Source organism: Podarcis tiliguerta (assembly GCF_965153285.1).
Source record: "Podarcis tiliguerta genome assembly, chromosome: 13".
NCBI classification, from domain to species: domain Eukaryota; kingdom Metazoa; phylum Chordata; class Lepidosauria; order Squamata; family Lacertidae; genus Podarcis; species Podarcis tiliguerta.
Genome location: NC_139546.1, coordinates 43,537,342 through 43,561,876, shown reverse-complemented (window position 1 = coordinate 43,561,876; position 24,535 = coordinate 43,537,342). Strand labels below are relative to the sequence as shown.

General features: G+C 48.0%; 1 protein-coding gene across 1 annotated transcript in view; it reads right to left on the bottom strand.

Moving 5' to 3' along the window:
* The window catches only part of RPGRIP1 (RPGR interacting protein 1), a 63,485-nt gene that overhangs the window by 281 nt on the left and 38,669 nt on the right, over positions 1-24,535 (bottom strand). The window contains exons 12-26 of the mRNA XM_083410052.1: positions 23,556-23,629; positions 22,091-22,221; positions 21,434-21,573; positions 20,147-20,320; positions 19,006-19,123; positions 17,068-17,520; positions 14,219-14,388; positions 12,102-12,435; positions 10,529-10,710; positions 7,351-7,479; positions 5,439-5,574; positions 4,358-4,452; positions 3,362-3,554; positions 1,198-1,282; positions 972-1,102 (exon numbers count right to left, since the gene is read on the bottom strand). Coding sequence (XP_083266178.1) covers positions 972-1,102; positions 1,198-1,282; positions 3,362-3,554; positions 4,358-4,452; positions 5,439-5,574; positions 7,351-7,479; positions 10,529-10,710; positions 12,102-12,435; positions 14,219-14,388; positions 17,068-17,520; positions 19,006-19,123; positions 20,147-20,320; positions 21,434-21,573; positions 22,091-22,221; positions 23,556-23,629 — 2,545 coding nt within the window. The remainder of the gene's footprint in view (positions 1-971; positions 1,103-1,197; positions 1,283-3,361; positions 3,555-4,357; positions 4,453-5,438; positions 5,575-7,350; positions 7,480-10,528; positions 10,711-12,101; positions 12,436-14,218; positions 14,389-17,067; positions 17,521-19,005; positions 19,124-20,146; positions 20,321-21,433; positions 21,574-22,090; positions 22,222-23,555; positions 23,630-24,535) is intronic.

Below are 24,535 nucleotides of genomic sequence, written 5' to 3'. Positions count from 1 at the left end.
ATGTGGAACCGAGTCTGTTATTACTGAAGAAAGCACGAGAGTCTCAGTCTTCATTTACAAGGACTAAGGTTCTAGCACCCACTCCTATTATGGGTGCGCATGAGGGAACCTGCAAATGCTGGTGAATTTGAATTTTATTATTACGGTCACAGACCTGTTCTGGCTCACTTACAATATCAGGAAAATCATAAAACACAACAGGAATGCATTGAATTTCAATTGGGTATAATAGAGATAATACAGATATAGCGGCAGTTAAAAATATACAGTGGTACCTCGGGTTACAGACGCTTCAGGTTACAGACTCCGCTAACCCAGAAATAGTGCTTCAGGTTAAGAACTTTGCTTCAGGATGAGAACAGAAATCGTGCTCTGGCAGTGCGGCAGCAGCGGGAGGCCCCATTAGCTAAAGTGGTGCTTTAGGTTAAGAATAGTTTTAGGTTAAGAGCCGACCTCTGGAACGAATTAAGTACTTAATCCAAGGTACCACTGTATATTAAATCTTGATCACTTTAAATTGTCATTTAAAACCTTAATAATTTTGGTAGAACAGCTTGTTCCCTAAGTTTTATGGCAGCCCCACAGAATTTGGCCACCCTTATCGTGATCTCTAGATCCTTGTCCTCTACCAGGAGTTTTAGACATTGAAGTTCGGACCCATTTGGAGATTTGCAAATGCTGGCTTTTAAATATTGCACAATCCACTGTCGATAAAATGCAGCAACCAAAGGAGATTGTCATTACAGCTATTAGGGCTGGTTTGAAATGGCGGGTCCAGAACAAGTGGCATAGCAAGCTGGCATAGTTGTAGACCAGCCTTCCCTAAACTTGGTGCCCTCCAGATGTTGGGATGCAACTCCCAGCATCTGTGGCTAGTGCTGATGGGAGCTGTAGTTAGACATCACTTGGAAGGGCTTTGAAGGCTCCTTCTGACACAGCTTCGGTTTTGTCACGAGTCGCCAGCTTCTTACCGTCAAGTTCTCGCTCCAGCAAATCGCTACCTGTCAGAAGAATCTCCCGCAAGTCCAAGTAGGCAAAGCCGACGTCTTCGCATTCTCCTCCGGTCCCTGGCAGGGGTTCGCTCACCACTGCAAATTGCAGCCTATGTCAAGGAAGAGGGCTCCATGAATACAGGCACTGGGATCATTCATTCTTTTGTCGCCTGGGGTTTCAGGGGAAGGGAAACACGATACTCACCAATTATGCTGGGGCTCCTCTGCCTCCAGCATAGAAAAGAGCAGCTGCCTCTGAAGGCTCTCTGGGTCTGGGTCCACTTTGATCACTGCAGTAGAAGGTTCAAGAAGACATTTACTGGAGCCGCTGCTGCTCTCTGATACAGCACTTGGCATGTTGAGTGCAGGGAGATAGATAAAAGCAGACGCGTTCAACAAAAACCATGCTGTCGATACTAAAATATGCCTTCTCCAGAATGAGAGGTCCACAGTGGAATTAGTCCTTTGCTATAAAGGACCACTGACCATTAGGTCCAGTCGTGGCTGACTCTGGGGTTGCGGCGCTCATCTCGCTTTATTGGCTGAGGGAGCTGGCATACAGCTTCCGGCTCATGTGGCCAGCATGACTAAGCCGCTTCTGGAGAACCAGAGCAGCGCACAGAAATGCCATTTACCTTCCCGCCAGAGCGGTACCTATTTATCTACTTGCACTTTGATGTGCTTTCAAACTGCTAGGTTGGCAGGAGCAGGGACCGAGCAATGGGACCTCACCCCGTTGCGGGGATTCGAACCGCCGACCTTCTGATTGGCAAGTCCTAGGCTCTGTGGTTTAAAATTCTTCATCCCGTGGTCTCAATCCTGCCTTATGCCTGGAAAACAGGCCTTGTGGAACATGGGTTCCTCAAACTGGTCCAGGGGGAGAAATTTAGGAGGGCGGCCAGTGGCTTATAACACATTCTAGCTGACTCTTGCCCCATCCCCGTACGTTGTGCAATGGTGTAGCCATCTGCAAGAATGGAAATGAAGATAGGAGATGCTGGCCTTTGAATCTGGGGAGGCAGCTTAGAGTGGTTTTGTTGGTGAGACCTGGCATGGGATAATGGCTGCATCTGGGGTGGGCTGGGAGGCGAGTTCTAAAACAGCCACAGAAAAGTAGCCTTCTGCAGGTCTCTTTTGCAGTCTAACACACCTCATGGGGTCGTTTTTACGGTGGGGATAAAATTGGGTAGGTTTTGGTGGTGGAAGGGAATTGTGCACCCCACTCTTGGGAGTTAGGGTTGTGCATAAATTAGCATGGAGCCCTTCAAATGCACACTAGATGGTGCTATTGAGCATTGTATCCGAAAGCAGTAGAGGGAACTAGGTTCTGATATAAACAGGTGGTAGGACCTAGAGAAGGACTGGGCAGCTGAATTTAATGTGGTGGGGGTGGGAGAAGAAATGGGGGCTGCTGTGGGTTGTGAACCCCCTAAGATCTATGGGTATAGGGTGGAATACAAATTTAATCATAATAATGTGGCCCCCAAGAGTTCATCTTGGATGGAGTGTGGCCCTCAATGGTCTTTTGTAAAATGTTCCACGCTACTAGATGAGTGTTTCCCAAACTTGGGTCTACAGCTGTCTTTGGACTACAACCCCCATCTTCCCTGACCACTGGTCCTGCTGGCTAGGGATGATGGGAGTTGTAGTCCAAACACAGCTGGAGGCCCAGGTTTGGGAAACACTGGTATAGACCCTTTCTCTGCCCGAGGGCAACATTCACTCCTGGGCGGGGCTACATACAAAAGTGGGCGGAACAAGAGGTGTGATTTTTTATTTTTTTTACATTTGCTACAGGAGTTGCACACTTCTCTCTCAACTCCAGCCCGGCAGATAAGAAGCCTGCGAGTTCAAGGGCATTTTCCAGCCAGGCAAAAATACCCAAGGAGAATTGCAAAGTCAGAGGCAGCAAGGGGTGTGGCTTGGAGGGGGGGGTTACATTTGGCCCCCAGGCTTGAAATTCCTCACCCTGGCCTAGAGGCATGTACCGTATTTTTTGCTCTATAAGACTCACTTTTTCCTTCCTAAAAAGTAAGGGGAAATGTGTGTGCGTCTTATGGAGTGAATGCAGGCTGTGCAGCTATCCCAGAAGCCAGAACAGCAAGCGGGATCGCTGCTTTCGCTGCACAGCGATCACTCTTGCTGTTCTGGCTTCTGAGATTCAGAATATTTTTTTCCTTGTTTTCCTCCTCCAAAAACTAGGGGTGTCTTATGGTCTGGTGCGTCTTATGGAGCGAAACATACGGTAAGTTTGGCAATATAGCAGGGAGCCTTGTAGACCATACCAACTCTTACAAGTTTATGGGTTTTTCTTTCCCTAGATCACAGTTTCCTTCTGCATCAAGGGAACCAGACACACGCCTCCTCACCTTTGCTGAAGTGGAAGTAGATCTCCTGGTTTCCTTGGGGCTTCCGCAAAGAGAAGGGGGTCTCTGTTTCCTCCAGCAGCAGGCCAGGGAAGCGATACTCCACGTACAGCTGCTGGATGTTCTCATCAGCAATGGGTGGGCTGTCTGGGTGCAGGCTCAGGGAGATGACCTCCACGCGGATCCTGCCTGAAGGCTGCCGGTTAAGTTGGGAGAGGAATAGGAATGAAATAAAACCTTTGCAAAAACCTTGGCTTACCAAGAGGCAAATCAGTTGAGTAGAATGATGCTCACTGAGAAGAGAGAACTGGATCAGGAAGGCGGGTGGGTCAGATCTTTACATCCACATGGCTATGTTTATCAGATGTGTGACTCCACCTACCTATCACCCGATGTCAAAATGCAATCGTTCCCGCACTGTAATTAAGGTGTAAAAAATGTATTATCTATTGGCGAAATAAGACTTCTGTTATGCCTCATTCCAGCAGTTGGCATGAGACCCTGTGGGGCCCAGGGACGACCCCCTTGGCACATCATGACCCATGGACGACATACAGCATTGAATAGGTAAAGGGACCCCTGACCATTAGGTCCAGTCGTGGCCGACTCTGGGGTTGCGGCGCTCATCTCGCTTTCTTGGCTGAGGGAGCCGGCGTACAGCTTCCAGGTCATGTGGCCAGCATGACTAAGCCGCTTCTGGCGAATCAGAGCAGCACACGGAAACACTGTTTACCTTCCCGCCGGAGCAGTACCTATTTATCTACTTGCACTTTGACATGTTTTCGAACTGCTAGGTTGGCAGGAGCAGGGATCGAGCAACGGGAGCTCGCCCCATTGCGGGGATTCGAACCGCTGACCTTCTGATCGGCAAGTCCTAGGGTCTGTGGTTTAACCCACAGCGCCACGTACTACATACAGCATTGAATAAGCCCACCACAAATTGTATTTGGTCAATGTTTTCAACACGCGCCCTACTAGCTTAGAAAATCCAGTACCCACCGGTCCCAGAGACTCCTGGAGCCCGGAAGATTGCACCACCACTTCATCGCTCTCTGTGGTCTGGGCTTCACTGGAAGTATCTGGTCTCTCTGAGGCTAGAGGCAAGATTCAAGAGACAGCTACGTAAGAGACAGCCTCCATATTTATTCCCCACTCCTGTTACAATCTCACTGCCCTGCAATGTGGCAAAACGAGACCTAGTCCAGGAAAGCTTATGCCACAACTGATCTTAGACTTGGTTCTAATATTTACAAGGTGTGACTGGAAACTTCAGTTGAATGGTCACAGAAATCAGACAGCGAGAAATATTCGAACATACATGCCTTGCAGGCCTTCAAAGCAGGCCCCCTCTGATACAAGGCACTGTTGACAATATTCAGAGAACTGTTGGAAACTTCTGGAGAAATCCTCTTTTCGTACTGCTTTCAGTTCCCTCGTCGCAGCAGCTTGGACGTGTGAAATGTTGGAAAATCTGTGCCCTTTCAGTGCAGATTTCAGTTCTGGAAAAAGAAAGAAATCCGGTGGGGCCAGATTGGGACAATATGGAGGGTGGGACAACTCAGTACCCTCAGTAACGATTTCACAGGGAATATGCAATTCTTCCGCCATCATTCAGACAGACAAACGGCAATCCCACATCAATAACTCATGAACTCTGCCGACATTTGCTGCCATTCTCGACGGTCTGCCAGATTGAGGGCCATCATTGACGGTTTGCTACCCTTCGCGGAAACACTTAAACCAGTCATACATTGTCTGCCAAGTTGCAGCTTCATCTCCGTACACAACTGTGAGCATTTTGTGGGTTATCGGTGCCGATTGTATGTTCGAATATTTCTCGCTGTCTGATTTCTGTGACCATTCACCGAACTTTCTGGTCGCACCTCGTATTTTGTTTCATTGCTCCAGGGGCAACAGTAGCCTGACACCACCCATAACAGAAAGAGCCAATGTTGCATCTTCCAGCTGTTACTAGACTCCATCTCCCATCATCCCTGACCATTGGCCAGGCCGGCTGGGGCTGATGGGAGTTGGAGTCCAGCAGCAAGTGGAGAGCTACTGATTGTAAGCTTTCATGTACCATTGTCACTCAGCATGGCTGCTTCAGCCGGTGGGCTTGATTTCCCTTCCGATTCCTGGCGACTTGCGGTTGTCATCTCTTCTTCCGCTTCTGCCGCCTTGTGCTCCTCTTCCTCTCGTACTCCTTCCAGGGCCACCTGCACAGACACAAGCCCCACCGAGGTCAGGGTCTGAGAACAGCACAGCAACCGGGCTTCTCCTCTGACTTCTAACAGAAACACTGGTGTTAAATAAGCAAGTATACAAATCTGCTTTCATACGGAGGGTCTGAACATTCTCCATAATTTAGCTTCTTCTAAATTGTGGAAGTGTGTATGAGACCTTATGGATTGCAAGGGCAAGGGACTTGTTCTCTTGCACTTTAAGCACCATGCACATCAAAAAACTATAAAAACAACAAAGCTATACACGTGACCATCAGCAAAGGGAAGGGGGGTTGATTTTTAAAACCACTCTGGGCATTGTAGCGCCCCAAGAGGAAGAGGGGAAGGGCAGTGCTAAAGAATGCTCCAACTACCGCACAATTGCGCTCATTTCACACGCTAGCAAGGTTATACTTAAAATTCTACAAGGCAGGCTTAAGCAGTATGTGGACCGAGAACTCCCAGAAGTGCAAGCTGGATTTCGAAGGGGCAGAGGACCAAATTGCAAACATGCACTGGATTATGGAAAAAGCTGGAGAGTTCCAGAAAAACATCTACTTCTGCTTCATTGACTACGCAAAAGCCTTTGACTGTGTCGACCACAGCAAACTATGGCAAGTTCTTAAAGAAATGGGAGTGCCTGATCACCTCATCTGTCTCCTGAGAAATCTCTATGTGGGACAAGAAGCTACAGTTAGAACTGGATATGGAACAACTAATTGGTTCGAAAAGAGTACGACAAGGCTGTACATTGTCTCCCTGTTTATTTAACTTATATGCAGAATTCGTCATACAAAAGGCTGGACTGGATGAATCCCAAGCCGGAATTAAGATTGCTGGAAGAAATATCAACAACCTCAGATATGCAGATGACACAACTTTGATGGCAGAAAGTGAGAAGGAATTAAAGAACCTCTTAATGAGGGTGAAAGAGGAGAGCGCAAAATATGGTCTGAAGCTCAACATCAAAAAAACCAAGATCATGACCACTGGTACCATCACCTCCTGGCAAATAGAAGGAGAAGAAATGGAGGCAGTGAGAGATTCTACTTTCTTGGGCTCCATGATCACTGCAGATGGTGACAGCAGTCACAAAATCAAACGACACCTGCCTCTTGGGAGAAAAGTGATGACAAACCTAGACAGCATCTTAAAAAGCAGAGACATCACATTGCCGACAAAGGTCCGTATAGTAAAAGCTATGGTTTTCCCAGTAGTGATGTATGGAAGTGAGAGCTGGACCATAAAGAAGGCTGATTGCCGAATAATTGATGCTTTTGAATTATGGTGCTGGAGGAGACTCTTGAGAGTCCCATGGACTGCAAGAAGATCAAACCGATCCATTCTTAAGGAAATCAGCCCGGAGTGCTCACTGGAAGGACAGATCATGAAGCTGAGGCTCCAATACTTTGGCCACCTCATGAGAAAAGAAGACTCCCTGGGAAAGACCCTGATGTTGGGAAAGATGGAGGGCACAAGGAGAAGGGGACGACGGAGGATAAGGTGGTTGGACAGTGTTCTCGAAGCTACCAGCATGAGTCTGACCAAACTGCGGGAGGCAGTGGAAGACAGGAGTGCCTGGCATGCTCTGGTCCATGGGGTCACGAAGAGTTGGACACGACTAAACGACTAAACAACAACAAGAATTTTCAGTACCTTTAGCAAACAACAGCTCCCAGAATCCTTTGGGAGAAAGCCATGGCTGTTTGAAGTGGTCTAAGAGTGCTTTAAATGTATAGTGTACTTGGGGCCAAAGTCTTCATCTCTCACCTGCTGGATGGCTCCATTTTCTGGCCTGGCATGTTTCCGAATGCGTTTCTCCGCCTCGGACGTACAGAGACGTGGCTTTTTCCTTTGGAGACTGGAAGGCAGACGCTCACTACCACTTTCTCGGGAGACCTGAACGGGCATAAGAGAAGCCAGAAGTAATTGAGGGACCAGCCTATAACTAAGTCATCTGGCACCCTCTGGTTTCCATTCTTAACTTTCATAAATAGTTATCTCGAGGAGTTCATGATCTCCAACTGCCCATCCTGGGTTTTGTGGAGGGGCCGTATCAGAAAGTTGTTTTACTTAAAATGTTCGTCTGATTTTAACGCTTACTGCTCCTTTCCACTCATCTACTGCAACAACGACACACAAGAGATCTGTAATTATTGTCTGTTGTTTTTGTTTTTTTTTTGTTAAAAAGAGAGAGAGAAGCCAGTGGTCAGCTTGGCGTTCTCTCTCCACTGCCAGGCCAGGCCCTACCATTAGGGAAGGAAGTGCAATGGATCCACTCAGGTGGTAGATTTTGAGGTTGCAGGAAAGGGAGCAGGTTTGACTGTTAAACGACTATGGGTATTGCAGCTCTGTGAGGGGACTGGTGGTGGGGGTGTCCTAACATCTATCAGCACCCTTAAACTACAGCTCCCAGAATCCTTTGAGGGAAGCCAGGAGCATTGAAAGTGGCAAAAGAGGGCTTTAAATGTATAGCGCCAATGAGTACCCCGTTTTCCCAGCACTCGTCTTGCAGGGTTTTATTTAATTTTTAAAAAACCAAAACACTGTTGGCAGGAGATGGGTGTCGCCAGCTGTAATCCCCAGCAATTAGGGCTATGAAAAGGTTTTGTTTGAAGCTCTGGAGAGTCACTGCCAGTCCGTGGTCCTCTCCAGGCATCCTTTTCATTGTGCATTCGCAATTATTTCTGCGCATGATGGTATCAGGTTTCTACCTGCAAACGGTTCAAGGTGGATGTACTGCTTCGTTTCCAATCAGTGCATGCCCTGTAGGTTCCTGCAGGGAAACCCTGTAACTTTTCATGCCACTGTTTTATGTTCCACTTTATTTTTTGGCTTGGCAGTGAAGACATATGCTTTGAGAGTCTTTTCCAAATACCGAGGGCTCTGCCAGTGAGCTGCAGGCCTGTGCAGGGAGACGAGACCCCGGTAGATTTCTATCCCTCTTATTTTTTAATAGTTTTTTGGTTTTGCTGTTTTCTTTTTTCCTTTCTTTTCTCTTTTTCGCTTTCATCTTTTCTCTCTCTCCCTATCTTTTCTCGTTTATGCTTGGTAACGTTATCATATTTACATATTTGTATTTATATAGTTATCTTAGATTTCACAACAATTTTATTATCTACACTGTAATAATTATGCCAGTCTAAGAATATACAATGTTAGATAAGCTCATCTTTTATTTTTGATGTTTTCCCTTTCTTCTTGTATGTGTGGAAAATTTGAAAACAAACAACTATTTGCCAGGAGTGGGATTCGAACCCACGCCTCCAGAGGAGACTGCAGCTTGAATGCAGCGCCTTAGACCGCTCGGCCATCCTGACACAATAAATGACATGCAAAGCCTGAATGGCAGAAGTAGAAAGGACAGTGGGAAGCCTTTTCATAAGTTTGTTTTATTAAAAGGAACTGAGATTGTAAGGGTATTTCCACTTGGCTGGTGCAGCCTCAAGCCTTGACACAGCCTCTTCCTTGCTGTATCAGGCATAGGCAAACTCAGGCCCTTCAGATGTTTGGGACTACAATTCCCATCATCCCTAGCTAACAGGACCAGTGGTCAGGGATGATGGGAATTGTAGTCCCAAACATCTGGAGAGCTGGAGTTTGCCTATGCCTGCAGATGAACACTTATTGCCCAACCAGGGTGAGACCGCTTCAAAGATCCTTAAGCAGCAGAATCTTACCCATTAGGGTGCTGGCCCATCGACCTTAGTCTGCCCTCAGCCAGATCCCTCTGCCTGCCTTATAACCAGCTATTTATGGCCCTGGCTATAAAGCCTGCTCTTCCTTAGCCTCAGTGTTGCCCTTGTGGAACTCAGCAGGGAGGCAGGTGAGGACAAAATGAGAAGTAGTTGGGTCCCCCTATCTGCTGTAGTTGGACGCAGAGGAACGCTGGGAGGAACCAGTTGATGAACCCCCAAGGGAAGACGGCTCAGACCCAGGGGATTGGTGGTAGGACGACAAAGAGTGGTCAAAGAGAAAAAGCTCGGAAGAAGCATCAGAAGCGGAAGAGATAACAGGGCTTAGTGAGTTCTGGGGAGAGTCTATGGCAGAAGGAAGTTCAAAATCAGAGGTAAAAGCTGAAGCAGGGAAGGAGGGAGGCCAAGAAGCAGGGATGAGCCTGGCTGGTGAAGAGGCATGGGTGTCTCCCCTTCCTTCTGCAACAAGCTCCCCTTTTCCAATTTCCTAGAACCAGGAGAGGCATGAAGAGAGCGGAGGGGAGACTGGCTGCATACAGACACAGTCTCCGACTGCTTAGGACAGGGGTGCCCAAACTTTTTTCAAAGAGGGCCAGATTTGATGAACTTTCATGAGGGCCAGCCTGTAGGGAAATGGTTAGGGCATGGGCGGAAGTATGATACAGGGTCAAGCAAGACGCTGCTTGGAGCATGGACAACGCGTGAACAGTCCATGCTAATTTAGTGATTGGTTCACGTAGCATAGCCTGAGGTGGCGTGGTGTACTGTACTGTCTTTGTCTGCTAGCTGATACAATGTTGTATGCCTTTGCTGAACACAATAAATTCGGGCAACAGCTTTTGAGGCTGTGAGATCCCTTCAAAATCCATCTTGGTGTGTGAGATTGATCTATTGATGATGAGCAGGTCCTCGTCACCAGCCAAAGTTGTTGAGCTTTCTTTAGGATTTCTTGACCCCAAGAAATAAACTGCCACAGGGGACGGATTAAACCAGCCGGGAGGCCGGATTAGGCCACCAAAACGGACTTTAGACAGGAAAAGCCCTAGAGCGGAGGTGTCATAGACAGCTGTGGGGAGGTGGGGACCTTTAATGTCCTCAACTGATCTCACTAGGCCTGAAACTCAGCCAAGATGGTGGAGACCGGGTTTTTGCTAATCGAGAGTTAACTCCATCTTCGGACTGTGTGGTTTACTGGCCTGCTTGCTCTGCGACAGCCAAAGCCAAGTCCGACCCTTGACGCTGACTTTACATACCCGGCTTTGCAGCTCGGCTTTCTCTTCCTCGATCTGCAGCTCTAAAGACCGCCGCTGTTGCTCCCAGTCGGCGGACACCTGATGGCGGAAGTCCTCCGGGGGCATGTAAAGGAGTTTCCACCCCAGACGTAGGCAGATGGAGCCATTGGGTTTCCCTGCTGGATCCATAAGGACAAAATCTCCTGCAGGAAGGAGGAAGAGTCGACCCGGGTGGTTTGTGTTTGGGTCTCAGCTGAAATGATTTTGTCACACTGAACGATGATGCAACCCAGGTTTGACACCAATGACTTTAAAATGTGCAGTTTCCACAATACAGCCGATTTATTTATTTACCTACTGAAAACCCCCTCCCACCTTTCCTCTAAGGAGCTGAGGGCAGTGGCGTAGCGTGGGGGGTGCAGGAGGGGCCGGCCGCACCGGGCGTAACATCTGGGGGGGGGCGCGCTCGCACTCGCAGCTCTCTGCCCCTACCTGGCTCACTCACTCTCTCTCACTGCAGTGCTGGCTGTGTGAATCCGATCCGAGCCGCCGGGTCCCCGCCCACTGTGGAGGGGAGGGTGCCAGGTGTGCGGTGCGGTGCGGAGAGAGAGCGAGGGACTATCTGGGGGAGGGACAGTGCAGCGGGGGGGGGGGGGGCGCAAATTACTTGCCTTGCCCCGGGTTAGGGGCCGCAAATTACTTGCCTTGCCCCGGGTGCTGACAACCCACGCTACGCCACTGGCTGAGGGTGGCATACATGATTTCCCTTGCTCCTTGTTTTATCCTCCCAACAACCCTGTGAGGTCGATTAGGCTGAGAGATAGACTGGCTGAAGTCATACAGTGAGCTTCATGGCTGAGTGTAGATTTGAACACAGGTCTTCCTGGTCCTAATTCAACACTCTAAAACCACTACAGCAGCCAATAAAAAATGTGTAGAAAGATGCTCATCATAGTGAAAATGACATACAGAAATGCATTATATCGGGGGGAATTCCTTGCAAAAATGTAAACAGATAAAAACATTAGCAGGATTATTGTAATAACCTGCAGTTTCAAAAGAGTATATATTTACAGTAGATAATTAAATGAGCAAGTTAAATGAATTTGGATATGCAGAAGATCTTTTTTTAAAAAAAAATTAAGGAACTGCAGAAAGAGGGGGAAGTCAAATTTTGAAATGTTAAATTGATTGTAAAGCTAATGAAATGTATAAACTTGAAAAGCATAAATAAGATCTCTTGAAAAGTATGAGTTGAGCCCCACATTCATTCATTCATTCAGTCAGTCATTCATTCATTTATTTATTTATTTATTTATTTATTTATTTATTTATTTAATATTTTTGTGAAGTGAGAAACCGTGGCTGCATCCACATCATACACAGAAAGTTCATTTAAAGCACACAACTTCCCCCCAAAGAATCATGAGAACTGCAGTTTGCTAAGGGTGTTAGGGATTGCAGCTCTGTGAGGGGAAAACTACAGTTTCCAAGCTTCTTTGGGAGGAAGTCATATGCTTGAAACATGCCTTAAAAGTATTGAGTGCCTGCAGCCCGAGATAAATCCCTCCACCCCGAGATATGCCCATTTCACCTGCGACGCTGCGCCCTTGTGCCAGGGGCACCAGTGGGATCTGGGCCTTTCCCAGGTAGCTGCCTGCTTCCTCGTCTTCGTCGTCGAACACATAAACCTGCAGGCTGTCCCGGAGCAAGTAATGGTGCAGCTCAGGAGTGATGCGCAGAGCAAAGTTCTGGGCGTCCCCAAAGTGGGGGTTGTTGCTTGAAGGGATAGTGATGGTGTCGTGGTCCGGGAAGGTGAAGAAGCGGTACATGGCGTAGGGGCTGGGCTGAGAGCCCAACCAGCGACTGCGCAAGCTGGAGCAGCTTTCGATCTGCACAGAAACCTCGTTCCAGCCTGCTCCCAGGGCCTGTTAGGGGGGGAAGAGGGCAGGGTAATTATTATTAATAATAATAATATTAAGATTCAGAGAGGGGTCATAGAAAGAAAGATAGAAGGAACCAGATATAGCCAAGTTACAGGGAACCAGGTAGAGGGCCTTCTCGGTAGTGGCACCCGCCCTGTGGAATGCCCTCCCACCAGATGTCAAAGAGAACAACAACTACCAGACTTTTAGAAGACATCTGAAGGCAGCCCTGTTTAGGGAAGCTTTTAATGTTTGATGCATTACTGTATTTTAATATTTTGTTGGAAGCTGCCCAGAGTGGCTGGGAAGCCCAGCCAGAACGGCGGGGTATAAATAAATTATTATTATTATTATTATTATTATTATTATTATTATTATTATATAATTTATACATACATGCATACATACATACATACATACCCCACCCACCACTCTGGGCAGTTCCCAACAGAATATTAAAAACACGATAAAACACCAGACATTAACAATTTCCTGATACAGGACTGCCTTCAGGAGTCTTCTAAAAGTCAGATAGCTGTTCACTTCCTTGACATTTGGTGGGAGGGCGTTCCACAGGGCGGGTGCCACTAGCGAGAAGGCCCTCTGCCTGGTTCCCTGCAACCTTACTTCTCACATGGAAGGAACCCCCAGAAGGCCCTCGGAGCTGAACCTCAGTGTCCGGGCAGAATGATGGGGGTGGCAACGCTCCTTCAGGTTTCAGGGTGGTGATGGAAGAGTGAAAAAGCAACGTAGGGAGTCTGGGGCTCTTTAGATGACTCCCACAATGCGTTTGGATCTACTTATTGTGGTTCATTTCTTCAGTGTCCCTACCCACCTTGAGCCTTTGGTGACGATGGAGGAACAGATATTACAATCACAGAATTGTAGAGGTGGGTCATCCAGTCCAACCTCCTGCAATGCAGGAACCTCAACTAAAGTGTCTGTAACAGACGACCATCCAACCTCTGCTTAAAAACCTCCAAGGAAGGAGAGTCCACAACCTCCCCAGGGAGTCTGCAGTGGCGTAGCGTGGGTTGTCAGCACCCGGGGCAAGGCAAGTAATTTGCACACACACATCCCCCCCCCCCGCTGCACTGTCCCACCCACTGGCTTACTGTTAGAAAGTTTAGTCGGAATCTCCTTTCTTGTAACTTGAACCCATTGGTTCAATCCTACCTTCCAGAGCAGGAGAAAGAAAGCTCACTCCATCCTCTCTGTGAGATACTTGAAGATGGCTACCATATCCCCTCTCAATCTCCTCTTTTCCAGGCTAAACGTGCCCAGTTCCCTCAACCATTGCTCATGAAGCTTGGTTTCCAGACCCTTGATCTTCGGTTTGGCCTGGGATTCTTGCAAAGAACGAATTTCCCTATGGGCTTGCTTCGCAAGACGAAAATGTCTTGCGAGTCTTGAGATTTTTTTTCACTCCCCACCCCCTTTTTCTAAGCCGCTAAACTGCTAATAGCCTTTTAGCAGCTAATCCGCTAATCCCTTAAGCCTTTAATAGCCGCTAATAGCCGCTAAACCGCTAATAGCGCTAATCCGCTAAGCCGCTAATAGGGTTGCTTCGCAAGACGAAAAAAACCACTAGACGAAGAGACTCACGGAACGGATTCTTTTCGTCTTGCGAGGCACCACTGTATTTAAAGATGATTATCACTTCTCCTCTCAATCTCAGATTAATAAATATTTACATAACTGCTGTTTTGCCCATCCTCATGAGGACTAGAACACTGGAGCTTTTTGGCAATGTACACACCAGCTCCCCCCGCTCTGCTGTCCTCACCTTCTCCTCTTCCTGCCTCCAGCCCTGATGGGCCACCATGGCATGCTGGACCCCCGCAGACAGGTAGCCCAAGGCTTTGGTTCGCTGCCGGTGGAGTCTCAGGATCTGCTCCATTGGGAAGCGAAGCCTCGCCCAATATTCCAGGATGCCGAAATCTTCGCCATTGGAACCTGGAGTTATGTGGTGCCAGGGTGTGGGCAGGAGGTTGCGGCAAGGATTGTGGGAATAACAAAAGAGAGGCATCAGTCCCTCCTCTGGAAGCCTGCCGGAGTTGGGTAGGGAGGGAGCGGGGGTGCGTGGCCCCCAGCCCTAACAGATTCCCCACATCCCAAGAACTTAAGAGCAGCCTCCTGGATCAAGCCCATCTAGCCCAGCCTCCTGATCTCACAGTGGCTGCCCTGAACATGTGGGGAAACCATGAAGCAGGACTCAAGCCCAAGAGCCGCTCTCCTCTCCCGCGTTCAGAAGCAAAAGCACAATTACGTAGTCGGCAGGATTCGAACCTGCGCGGGGAGACCCCAATGGATTTCTAGTCCATCGCCTTAACCACTCGGCCACGACTACCAGCTGCTCAAGCATGATGATTAAGTGATGTAGGGAAGGAGGTTCTCCATCCCTGTTCTGTAAGAACATAACCTGCTTTGGAAAACAAGAGAGGGATGTGTGCTGTCAAAGTCCGACAATAGAGCCATAGCTGCTGATAGCCTCATCCTCTGTGAATTGGTGGCCATCATTGCATTCTGTTCCATCTTTTAACTTTGTGCTGCGAGAAAAAGTACTCTTAATTTATCTGTCCTGAATCTTCCAATATTCAGCTTCATTGCAGAAGTGCTAGCATTATGGCCCGGGGGGGGGGGGGTACTTTTCTCTATCCACTTAACCCATGCCATGCACAATTTTATAAAATTCTATCATGCCACCTCTTGCTTGCTTTGTCTCTGAACTAACCCCCCCCCCAAATGCTGCAACTTTTTCTTAGAGGGGAATCACTCCATCCCCTTATTCAAATTATTAGACCAATTCATGGAGCAGACGGCTTTGCTGCCACAGTCAGAGGCAGCACTGCTTCTGAATACAGTGGTGCCTTGGTTTTTGAACGTCTCGGAAGTTGATCATTTCGGTTTTCGAATGCAGAAAACCCAGAAGTAAATGCTTCCATTTTCGAATGCTCCTCGGAAGTCGAACGGCTTCCACTGAGTCCCCCCCCCCCCCCAATTCTCTCTATTGAATTTGCAGGCCACCCTTTGCACCTTGGTTTTCAAATGTTTCGGACGTTCAATGGTCTTCAAGAATGGATTACGGTCGAAAACCGAGGTACCACTATACTAGTTGCTGTAAACCACAGTGTGTGTGTGTGTGTGTTATTTGATACATAGGTAGCAGTCAAATTACAACATTCCTTGTTTTCCTAGAGTGGACATGCAAGGGGATGTTTGGTCCAGCCAGTCAGAACTTCCTGTTTCCTCCTGGGCTGGAACATACTTCCTCTTGCATGTGACTAGAGGTGGGTGTGACCTTACCTGTGCAGGTAACAAAAGCACAAGGCACACAGCCCTCTTCCCCCTACTTCCTTCTTTTCCATTGTCTTTTCGTTGTGTAAACTCCAGTGACTGCCAGTCTGCAGTCACGGGGATTAACCCCCCCATATGGGGTAGATCCACATTTATATATTTTGTAATTAAGTCTGCCTTCAGGGATCCAACTGTGAACTGATGATGTGAGTACAGTGGTACTTCTGGTTACGTACTTAATTCGTTCCAGAGGTCCGTTCTTAACCTGAAACTGTTCTTAACCTGAAGCACAACTTTAGCTAAAGGGGCCTTCCGCTGCTGCTGTGCCACCAGAGCACGATTTCTGTTCTCATCCTGAAGCAAAGTTATTAACCCAAGGTACTATTTCTGGGTTAGCGGAGTCTGTAAGCTGAAGCATCTGTAACCTGAAGCGTCTGTAACCCGAGATACCTCTGTAAACTTCTTTTATATACTTTAAGCAAGATTGTGGCATGTTTATTCTTTTAAGGGGGATATAAGGGAACTTACCAGGAAGCTAATATTAAGAGGCTTAAGCAAGCCTGCAACCAGTTATCCGCTGTGTGTTTAGAAAGGGGAATGTCAAACTCTGCTAAGTTATAGAACTTGCTAGCACATGTTAGGAAGGATATTAATAAACAATACAGTGGTGCCCCGCAAGACGAATGCCTCGCAAGACAGAAAACCCGCTAGATGAAAGGGTTTTCCGTTTTGGAGGTGCTTCGCAAAACGAATTTGCTATGGGCTTGCTTCGCAAGACGAAAATGTCTTGCGAGTTCTGCGGGGTTTTTTTCCCTCCCCCCCCCTTTTTCCCCAGCCCCTAAGCCGCTTAACAGCTGTTCTCTAAGCCGCTGAACAGCTGATATAAGCCACTTATCAGCTGATCCACTAAGCCGCTAATAGCCTTTTAGCAGCTAATCCGTTGATCCCTTAATAGCTGTTAATCCCTTAAGCCTTTAATAACCGCTAAACCGCTAATAGCGCTAATCCGCTAATGGGCTTGCTTCGCAAGACGAAAAAAACCGCAAGACGAAGAGACTCGCGGAACGGATTCTTTTCGTCTTGCGAGGCACCACTGTATATCCTCTCCTGCCTCCCTGAAGATTCCCACAGGGGGCAATTGCTTTCATGCTCAAATCCTGTTTGCAGGTTTCCCATGGGCATCTTGGTGGCCACACTGAGAACAGGGTGCCAGACTATATATATGGGCCACAGGGCTGATCTGGCAGGCTCTTATGCTCTTTATCATTTTGGTTGCCCTTCTTTGAGTCTTTTCCGACTCCAAAATGTCTGCCACAGTTGGAGCGGCGCAATCCTTACCGCGGAGCACCGCCGTGGCATGCACCTTCTCCCCGCTGCCCAGCACCTCGCCAAAGCGCAGCCAGCAGGAGGCCAGGGTGGCGTGTTCGACGGCCGAGGCAAGGTGGAGGTCGAGGCGGGACGTGGCGCCTTGCAGGTATTGCAGGAAAAACGGCTCGGCCTGCACCACGTACTGAGAGGTGAAGCCGTAGCGGGCGCGGGAGCCCCGCACCACCGGCGTGCAGTGGGTCTCGAAGTCGTAGAAGGAGTACGTGCAAAAGGTGAGGGGCTCCGGGTCCCCCAGCAGACGCAGCGCCTCGGCCGACAGCACCGCGCCCGAGATGTGCAGCTCGAAAAGGTTCTCTCCGTGCCGCAGCTGTGGGGCCTGGTCAGGGACTGCTTCCACGGATGGGTCACCCTCTCTGGGAGGAAACGGGGCTGCCCTCGTTCCGTAGGCCACGTCCTTCAACTGCGCTGGAGTGGGGTGGGAGGGTGGGGAAACAAGACGGAGCCACAAAGACCTGTTCACAGAACCACAGAATCGGAAGGGACCCCGAGGGTCATCTAGGCCAACCCCCTGCAATTGTCAGGCTTCAGGGAATCGGCTTCCTCCCCCGTGGCAGTAGATAAGCAGAACAAAGTAATAGGAGTCTTCTTACCAGTTAGAAACTTTAATAATCATAGCAAGAGAACAATGAACACATCTCCTAGAATTGCGGTGCTCCCAGTTAAGGATCGCACCCCCTTCTGTCCCTAACTTATGGTCTTCAAATAAAAACATCTTGAAGGTCCCAGGCCACAGAGAAGTTAGGCTGGCCTCAACTAGAGCCAGGGCTTTTTCGGCTGTGGCTCCAATCTGGTGGAACACTCTGTCACAAGAGACCAGGGCCCTGCGGGACTTGACATCTTTCCGCAGGGCCTGCAAGACAGAACTGTTCCACCAGGCCTTTGGCCAGGGCACAGCCTGACTCCCTCCCTCGGTTATCTTCGCAGAGCTCTGGCCCAATGGTTGCCAGTGGCTTGAATTAATTAATTTTATAATGAATGATTTTAGAGTGTTGTTTGTGCTGTACTTTTGTACTGTTTTATTGTTGTTAGCCGCCCTGAGCCTGGCTTCGGCTGGGGAGGGCAGGATATAAATAAAATTTATTATTATTATTATTATTATTATTATTATTATTATTATTATTATCTACATCACACCTATGTTTTGTAATCTGAGCTTGTACCCTCTGTACTTTCTGTGCTGCCACTTTCTGAGCTCTCATGACTTTGGAGAAGGGAGGTGAATGCTGTCCAGAGACTGTGAATCTGTTAACCCTCTCTCTTCCAGTCTCTCTTCTCCTAGCTGTTCCCCACCCAGTATTTCCCAGCTTCTGCCTTCTGAACTATGTCCCTCTGCAAACCACTGTTCCAAATCTATACTGTCCTCCTGCTCCTGGGAAGATTCAGGCTGTAGAGCAAGAGCAGGGGAAGGCTCCCACCATTCCTCCTCAGTGCAGCTCTCTTCAGCACGGTCCCTGACAGCAATGCAGGAATCTCAACTCAAGCATCCCTGACAGAGGACCATCCGACCTCCACTGAATGTCCACCACCTCCCAAGGGAGTCCGCTCGCTCCACCATTGAACAGCTCTTTCAAATGTTCAGCTGGAATCTCCTTGTAATTTGAACCCATTGGTTGGATTCCTACACTCCGGAGCAGCAGAAAACAAGCTTGCTCCCTCTTCTGCAGCAGGTATTCGAAGGTGCCTTTCGTATCAACCCCCAGCTTTCTCTTCTCCAGGCTGAACATACCCAACTCCCTTCATAAGGCTTCCTTCCCAGACCCTTGATCATCTTATTCTCCCTCCTCTGCACACGTTCCACCTTGTGCAGATCTAAAGAGTGCTTTCAATCTATGGTGTGGATAGGGAGCTAGAGATTGCATGGAGAGGAGGTATGCCCGTCCACATGCCTACCTTCAAGTTGGCGGATGCGGGCCCCACGCAGGTCCAGAAGGTGGGCCATCTGCTGCTCCTTCTCCTCGTGCTCCTGCTTCTCTCTTGCCGTCTGCAGCAGCACCCCGTCCAGCTCTGCCTGGAAGCAAGGCATGCCCGCCAAAGAGAGAACGGTACCTACAGTCAGCCTCAAGACTCAGCCGGGAGAGAGATGAGGAGGACTCTTGTTTCCCTGCTCCTCCACTTGCAGCTGCTTTAGGTTATTTATTTATATACCGCTTAGTCCCTTAAGTGGCTTAAAAAATAGCCGATGAAACACATGTACCGAATGAATGAAACTGAGAAGCTACAATAGAATACAGTGCGATGTAACAAAACAATATACGGTAACTCCACCCCTGAAAGCAAACTCATAGGAGGACATTTTGAAATGGCTTTAGTGAGGGATGTCTGCCTTCCTTCAGCCTCCTGCTTGGCAAAGTGCATCCCTGATTCACAAAATACCCTGCATCGTGCCCAAATGCTCTCTTACAGCTACACAAATCATGCAAGAATCAGATCCAGAATTTCTGTCTGCCATGCAGCTGTTGAAAGGCAGGGGAGCATTCCTGGGCGGGTGGGAATAAGGTAGAAAAACTGCTTTGCTTGCCTGGCCCTACTAAGGCTTGTGTTTCTGCAGAAAATGTGTGAAGGCACCAATGTAAGCAAAGGAATTCTATTGATACATTTGTTAAAGACTGAAATTGGCCATGTCCCCAGAAAGTATCCATATTCGAACAGGTTAGGCCCAATAAAATGGAGTTCTCTATACCTAAAAGTTGCATCGCCTCATTTTCCATTGGATGCTTTGTGAATTGTGCCCTTGCACATTTGGGCTGTTTTGAATTCCTTTCCCGTTAAATAAAAATGTAAAAGTTGCAAAATTATTCCACTGATGTGGGGTGGAGAGAAGTTTCTTGAGGACATTACGGGCGCTAGCCAATCAGCACTGTACCCATTCAACTCAATGCAAACACACAGAACTAGCTTTCACTGAGCTTGACCCTGGTGAGGACACAGTGAATATGGAATATGCTTGTCTGCACACACCCCTAGTTCTCCAGAAAGACCCCCCCCCCTTTGTTCCATCTCCCAGGTGGGCAGCTCAGTCTCCTTGCTTCACCTGGTAGTCCCGGTTGATGCGGTGTTGTAAGATGAGCATGTCCCGGGTCTTCTCCAGCTCCAGCACGGTCTCAGCGTGGGCGGCCTCCGTCTCATGAAGCCTTCGCTTTAGACTCCGTTGGGCAAACGTCTCTTCCTTCTCAGACTCTTTCTCGAGACCTTCTACATAGAGGGGCTGCAAGGAAAAAAAATGGAGGGGGGGAGAGAGATGGAAGCAAATGTGTGGGGCTTAACGTGCGTGTGTGACTATCATGCCAAATCAGAAAATGGAGAAGCACATCAATTTCATGAAACTGTGCTGATCTATATCACTGATGACTTGCTCACTCTATTGCTTCGGCATTTTAATCTGCTGGTATCTGCTTTACCTTGGATCAGGTCATTTTTACCTAAAATGCCAATCTGTGCAGGGAGATGTGTTTTATCTCCCCCCCCCCCCCGCCGCTGAAATGTTCTAAACTAAATGTCACTGGCAATTAACACAAGCAAGATGAGCCTTGCAAGAGCTCAGCTGCCTGTTCAGATTGGAACTCCTTGCAATTTACTGTATTTTTTGCTCTATAAGACTCACTTTTTCCCTCCTGAAAAGTAAGGAGAAATGTGTGTGCGTCTTGTGGAGCGAATGCAGGCTTCGCAGCTATCCCAGAAGCCAGAACAGCAAGAGGGATCGCTGCTTTCGCTGTGCAGTGATCCCTCTTGCTGTTCTGGCTTTTGGGATTCAGAATATTTTTTTCTTGTTTTCCTCCTCCAAAAACTAGGTGCGTCTTATGGTCTGGTGCGTCATATAGAGCGAAAAATACGGTAATTAAGACCAGGAAACAGCAGCCGAAGACTTGCAATGCTTATGATACTGGTAATTTGTGCGTGCGGATACTGGAGAATTCTGACAGAAACAAAAACGGGAATGGAAATTGCCAGTGTTTTGCTTATGTATTCCATATTCAGAATGGAAATCAATCCATCAAACACGACCGGTATTCACTGCTGCTGTTGTTCTCAGCCCGCAAACAATGTGTGACGGATTACTTTCCCGCCGTATTTGCATTGGGCTTTCTTTGCATCGAAACGAACAGGGTGGAATCACGTAATCATAACATAATGAACCGCGAGAGAAATAACATAGTCTTTGTAGGAAGCTGAACAGCAGCAGAATGGAAACAGAGCTGCGTGTGACAAACAAAGGTCAGAATGGAAATTGATGCCTACCTGCATATATGTGTGTATTTGTATGTACAGTGCCGGTATCTAAGGTCCAGTTGCTAAGTGTGTGGTTTTACCCAGTGCGTACCTCAACTACTAGACTGGATGGAAAGTCTTCCTCTCTAGTCTGGTTATCCAAGATGGCCGCCTTCTCCCGCAAGAAGCCGACTTCCTGTGGGCGTTCCTGAAGCAACTGGCTCACTTCCTGCTTCAGTTCCTCGTTCAGAGCTTATGGGGGGAAAGCAAGGATTTGGGATGAATTGCAAGGTTGCCACCTCTTACCTGTTCTCAATAGGCCTGACCGTTCCTTCCTTTCCTGTAACTTGCTAATTATTTTTACCCTCAATTCATCAGTTCACTTCCAAGCTTGGAACAGGGGGAAGGTATTTATAAAAGCCAATGAAACAACAGCAGCAAGAACAAGGACCACATTCCCTCACAGGCAGCCTTCTGGGGGCCACATGCCAGTGGTGGGCGGGGCCAGAGGCAAAGTGGGCGGGGTGAGAGGTAAAAGTGGGTGGGGCAAGTGAGGTGACATTTCAGCAATAGGCTGCAGTCCAATTTGACCATAGCCCCGAGGGCCGGACAGAAAGGTGCAGAGGGCCGCATCTTCTTCCTGGGCTTGCGGTCCCTCAGCTCTTGTTTCAAACTTCACTGTTAGTGACCTGTGTGAGATGCAAGGGGACATTTTGAGTGTTTTGCCTATTCAGTCATTTCCCTGCCAGCCTCCTGTTGGCCCCCTCACCTCGTTCCTTCTCCAGCTCCTCCTGCAGTCTCTGCTTCTCTGCAGTTGCTGAGCTGAGTTGTTCTTCCAAACAAGGGGTGTTGTCCTTCTGGGGAACCACGTCTAGGGGGTGCTGGGTATTGCTGAGGCAGCTAAAAAAACACATAGATTCGCCGCATCTCAAAAAGGGCCGCAAAATCCTTGCCTGTTTCTGTAAATTCTAGTGAGGAGCCCTTTTCCCATACAAAAAATGCCTGTCTATTTCTACACGCCTCCGTCTTTCAGGTTTACCCAAAGATATCGGCCATATTCACACCATACATTCAAAGCACTATGATATCATTTTAAGCAGTTATGGCTACCCCCAAAGAATTCTGGGAGCTGTTGTTTGTTAAGGTTCTTGAGTGTTGTTAGGGGACCCCTATCCCCCCATCACAGAGCTACAATTCCCAGAATTCCCTGCAAAGTGGGGTTGGGTGTTCAACCACCACAAGAATGTGAGGGGTCTCCTAAGAACTCTCAGCACCCTTAACAAACTACAGTTCCCAGAATTCTTTGGGGGAAGCCATAAGTGCTTAAAATGATATCATAGTGCTTTGAATGGCATCCTAGTCAGTGCTTCCCTGTATAGGGAAGCCTTTTAATCTGTAATGCTTTTTAATGTTCTTATATGTGTCGGAAGCCAAGGTGGATCTACACACAAGGAGGGGGGACGCTATAAATGAATCAGAAATATTATTATTACAGTGGTACCTCTGGTTACGTACTTAATTCGTTCTGAAGGTTCATTCTTAACCTGAAGCTGATGGGGCCTCCCGCTGCTGCATGATTTCTGTTTTCATCCTGAAGCAAGTTATTAACCTGAGGTACTATTTCTGGGTTAGCAGAGTCTGTAACCTGAAGCGTATGTAATCTGAAGCGTATGTAACCTGAGGTACCACTTTCTTCTTATTATTATTATGTGAATGTGACCAATATCAGAGTTCACAGACACATTCTAAAACAAACAGGCCAAAACAAAAACACTCAATAAGTGGGGAAAGTGGGCTTCACTGAGGAAGGGGTTTGTTAAGTTGTGGGTGAACATATCAGATGACACAGCGATTCTTCAGACAGCTCTTGTTTATTCACAGGCCAGAACAGAACTGGGCTGAAGGGTTCAGCCAACCTGCTTAAATAGCGTTCAACTACAAAGCAACAGTAACAACTTTCTGTAACTATCCAATCACTGAACGTCACTTTCAATTCCTTATTTGCATATGCGGACCTGAGTGAAAACTATCCACAGTATCCCCCTGCTGGCCCAGGGTGAGAACTTCAGTACATAACAGGGTTTGACCTGGAAAGTCCTAAGGCTCAAACAGAGAGACTTGAAGGGCCACATTTGGCCCCTGTGTCTGAGGTTCCCAACTGCAGCATGAATGGCTTTTGTTGAGAGGAAACAAACTCCCGAGTTGCTTATCCTTCCCGCCAGCCCATGTCTCACCTCTCCAGCAGTTTGTCGTAATCTTCCTTCAGCAAATCTCGCTCCTTCTCCAGGTCCCGGACTCTCTCCTGAAACTGAAAAAGGGTACACAATACAGGATCTTGTTGTGGAATCCAAGCTGCCAGCGGTGGCCCAGAGATTGGATGGGAAGCAAGGTGGGCAAATATTCTGTTTTCATTTTTGACTCTGCCAATGGCTTACATGGCTTCAAAAGGGGTTTAAACGAATGTATAGAGGATATAACTCTACCAGTGGTTTCTAGACATGATGGCTATACAGTGGTACCTCGGGTTAAGAACTTATTTTGTTCCGGAGGTCCGTTCTTAACCTGAAACTGTTCTTAACTTGAAGCACCACTTTAGCTAATGGGGCCTTCCGCTGCCGCCGCGCCGCAGCTGCGCGATTTCTGTTCTCATCCTGAAGCAAAGTTTTTAACCCGAGGTACTATTTCTGGGTTAGCGGAGTCTGTAACCTGAAGCGTCTGTAACCTGAAGCATATGTAACCCGAGATACCACTGTACTGTATACCGTATTCCGTGTTGGAAGAGGTATGTCTCTGAATACCAGGATAATTCTGCCGGGGAAGAGGAGCAAGACCATGGGATGCAGAATGGCTGTGGCTCAGTGGTAAACCGTCTGTTTTACATGCTGAAGGCCCCAGGTTTGTCAAATATAAAGGAAACATAAAATGCAGCTAAGAAGCTTGTTATGTACTGAGCTGAATAGGATCCAAACTGCAGCATTCTGATTGGTCCTAGAACAATAGGATCCAAAAGGCAGCAGTCTGATTGGTCCTAGAATAATAGGATCCAAAAGGCAGCAGTCTGATTGGTCCTAGAACAATAGGATTCAGAATGCAGCAGTCTGATTGGTCCTAGAACAATGCAGCAGTATGATTGGTTGGCAGGAACCACCCAATCATGCTCCAGATAGAAGTGAATCCACAACCTCATTGGCTTACAGTAGAATTCCGGAATTAG